Genomic DNA, 3,551 nt, shown 5'->3' with positions numbered 1-3,551 from the left:
CATCACCCTCTTGTGGGCAAGGATGCAACAACAAATATAAGTCCACACATCTTCAAAAAATAAGAAACAACTACCTCATTCCATCAAACCTAAGATTCCATCAAATAAAAGGCATTATTATTTCAAATACAACTAAGAAAGAAAAAATACTGCCAATTAAACTATGATACTATCAACTATAAGTAGCATTTCAATTTCGTAGATACTAAAATGAGTTTTAAAAATAAATGAAATGTGATATATTGATTTTCCTCTTAAGTTCTTATCAGGGTTGAAGACTAAGAATGAAAAATCTTAAACTGCAGCACAGGAAATATAGAAAATAAGAGTCAGTAACATTAGAACAATACTGAAGAACTATGAGAGTATTGTCTCATACTTTTGAGGCATTGATTTTAGATAATTTAAGAATGCAAATATATACTGTTGGATTGTAATAACTTCTAGGATTCCACCTAGCTTTAAAATTCTTTTTTCAGATTTTAATAGTTCTACACATTACTAAATTTGTCCTCAGAGTAAATGAAAACTTTACTAACATGATAAGGTTTAAGCACTTTCTGAACACTCTGAGAAACACTTCCAAACATTATCTCATATAATCCTCATAAAATCCTAGTGAAGGTGGGCTTGCAACCCAGAAATGGCTGACCCCAGGGTCCGTGCTTTTCTACTCTAGGATATCAGGCTGCCTCCTGAAACACCACCAGAGAAAACAACATGGATGGCCTCAATATACAGATTTCAGACAAGCCCATGCCACTTCATACTTACCTGGCTGAAGCCTTAAACCGCTCTAAGAACTGAAGTCTCAAGCTCTCATGGCCAGGGAGGTCAATCAAGGTTAGGTTAGCGCCCTAAGGATGGCAGCAATAACACTAAATTAATATTTCGGTCCTGATTCACTTGCACAATATAAACCTTTCATATCAAATTGCAGATACCAGAAGAGTGACCAATTAATTACTCAAAAAAATGTTCACTCATAATTAATTAATAAATCAAACAAATGTTCCCAAGTATCTTCTATGTATTTATAAATCATCAGCCAAGGAATAATGAACAAAAACAGCCATGGTCCCTGCTCTAACAGGGCTTATAATCAGAAAGATCAACACAATGTAAAATTACATGTACATAAATGTAAAATTACAACTTTGATAAATATTCTGAGGGTACATGAGAAACCTGACCCTGTCTGGGGGAGTCAAGAAAGTGTGGTCCATTTGAGGCCGGGAAAATATACCAGTGTGAATAAAAGCAAAAACATGTGAAAAACCGTAATAAATAAAAAAGAATATCTACAAAACACATATAGCTGATGTTGTATTTAACAGTGAGAAATTTGAAGTTTTCCCTCTAAGACAAGGAACAAACCAAGGATGTCCCCTTTCACCACTGCTTTTGGAACACTGTACTGCAATTCCTAGCTAATCCATTACGATAAAAAAAGGAAATAAAACACATACAGATTAAGAAGGAAGAAATAATAATGTTTTTGTTGGCACATGAAATAGTCATCTATGTAGAAAATCTGAAATACATTGACAAAAAACTCAGGAACTAACAAGCAATTATAGCAGTGTTGCAGGATACAAGGTTAATACACAAAGTCACTTGCTTTCTCAAATATCAAGAATGAATACTGGAATCTGATATTACAAACACAATACCATTTATATTAGTATCCAAAAAAATGAAACTTTGGTATGAATCTAAGAAAATATGTACAAGCTCTATGTGAGGAAAATTACAAAACTCTGATCAACAAAATCAAAGTAGAACTAGGTAAATAGAGAGATACTCCACGTTCACAGATAGAAAGACTAAATAGTGTGTACATGTTGGTTCTTCCCAACTTGATCTACAGATTCAATGCAATCCCAATCAAAATTTCAGCCATTTATTTTGTGGATATTGGCAAATGGATTCTAAAGTTTACATAAAGAGGCAAAAGATCCAGAATAGCCAACACAATATTGAAGAAGAACAACGTTGGAAGACTGACACTGTCTAATCAAGACAGTGTGGTATTAATGAAAGAACAGGTCCATAGAACAGAATAGTCCAGATAGAGGCCCCCACAGTCAAGTGATCTTTGACAAAAGAACAAAGGCAATACAATGGAAGAAAAAATAGTCTTTTCAACAAGTGGTGCTGGAATAGGTAGATATCTACATGCAAGAAAATGAATCTAGATACAGACCTTACACCTTTTTTCACAACTCAAAATTGATCACATACCTAAATGTAAACCTCAAAATTATAAAAACTAGGAAGTAACACAGGAGAAAATCTAGATGATCTTAAGCAATGAGTTTTAGATACAACACCAAAAACACAATCATGAAAAGACTCAATAAACTGGACTTCATTAAAGATAGAAATGTCTGCTCTACAAAAATCACCTGTTAAGAGAATAAGAAGACAAGCCACAGACTGGGAGGCAGTATTTGCAAAAGTTATATCTGATAAAGGACTGTTATCCAAAATATATAAAGAGCTCTTAAAACTTAGCGCTACAAAAATAAACAACACAATTAAAATATGGGTCAAGATCTTTACGGACACCTTAAACAAAATAGATGGCAATTAAGAATATGAAAAGATGCTCCACTCATGTCATCAGGGAAATGCAAATTAGAACAATCAGATACCATTACATACCTATTAGAATAGCTAAAATCCACAACACTGACCACTAAACGCTTGTGAGAATGCNAAAAGATGCTCCACTCATGTCATCAGGGAAATGCAAATTAGAACAATCAGATACCATTACATACCTATTAGAATAGCTAAAATCCACAACACTGACCACTAAACGCTTGTGAGAATGCAGAGCAACAGGAACTCTCCACATTCATTACTAGCATGAATACAAAATGGTACAGCCATTTTGGATGACAGCTTGGCAACTTCTCACAAAACTAAACGTACTTTTACCATATGATTCCACAATGGTGCTCCTTGATATTTACCCAAAATCTATGTCCATACAAAAACCCGCATGTGGATGTTTACAGCAGTTTTATTTAGAACTGCAAAAACTTGGAAGCAACCAAGATGTCCTTCAGCAGGTGAATGAATAAACTGTGGTACCTCCAGACAATGCCACATTGGCAGTAAAAAGAAATGAGCTATCAGGCAATGAAAAGATATGGAAGAAACTTGAATGCATATTAGTATGGGAAAGAAGCCAACCTGAAAAGGCTATATATTATATGATTCCAACTATGACATTCTGGAAAAAGAAAAACTATGGAGACAGTAAAACTATGAGTGCTTGTCAGGGGTTAGAGGTGAGAGAGGGACGAATTGGCAGAGGACAGGATTTTTAGGGCAGTGAAACTACTCTGTATGATACTATAATGGTGAATACATGTCATTATACATTTGTTCAAATTTGTAGAATGTATAAAACCAAGAGTAAATCCTAATGTAAAACCGAGATTCTGAGTGATTATGATGCATCAATTTAGGTTCATCAATTATACAAATGAACAGATTTGGTGGAGAATGTTGACAATAGGGGAGGCTATGCATGTGTG

At 34.5% G+C, this 3,551-nt stretch overlaps 1 protein-coding gene across 1 annotated transcript in view; it reads right to left on the bottom strand.

Moving 5' to 3' along the window:
• Window positions 1-3,551, bottom strand: part of SRPRB (SRP receptor subunit beta) — a 25,783-nt gene that overhangs the window by 12,485 nt on the left and 9,747 nt on the right. The window contains exon 3 of the mRNA XM_019654579.1: window positions 775-857. Within this exon, the coding sequence (XP_019510124.1) occupies window positions 775-857 (83 nt within the window). The remainder of the gene's footprint in view (window positions 1-774; window positions 858-3,551) is intronic.

Source organism: Hipposideros armiger, unplaced genomic scaffold, assembly GCF_001890085.2.
Source record: "Hipposideros armiger isolate ML-2016 unplaced genomic scaffold, ASM189008v1 scaffold_226, whole genome shotgun sequence".
Lineage (NCBI taxonomy): Eukaryota > Metazoa > Chordata > Mammalia > Chiroptera > Hipposideridae > Hipposideros > Hipposideros armiger.
This window is presented reverse-complemented; position numbering and strand designations above follow the sequence as displayed.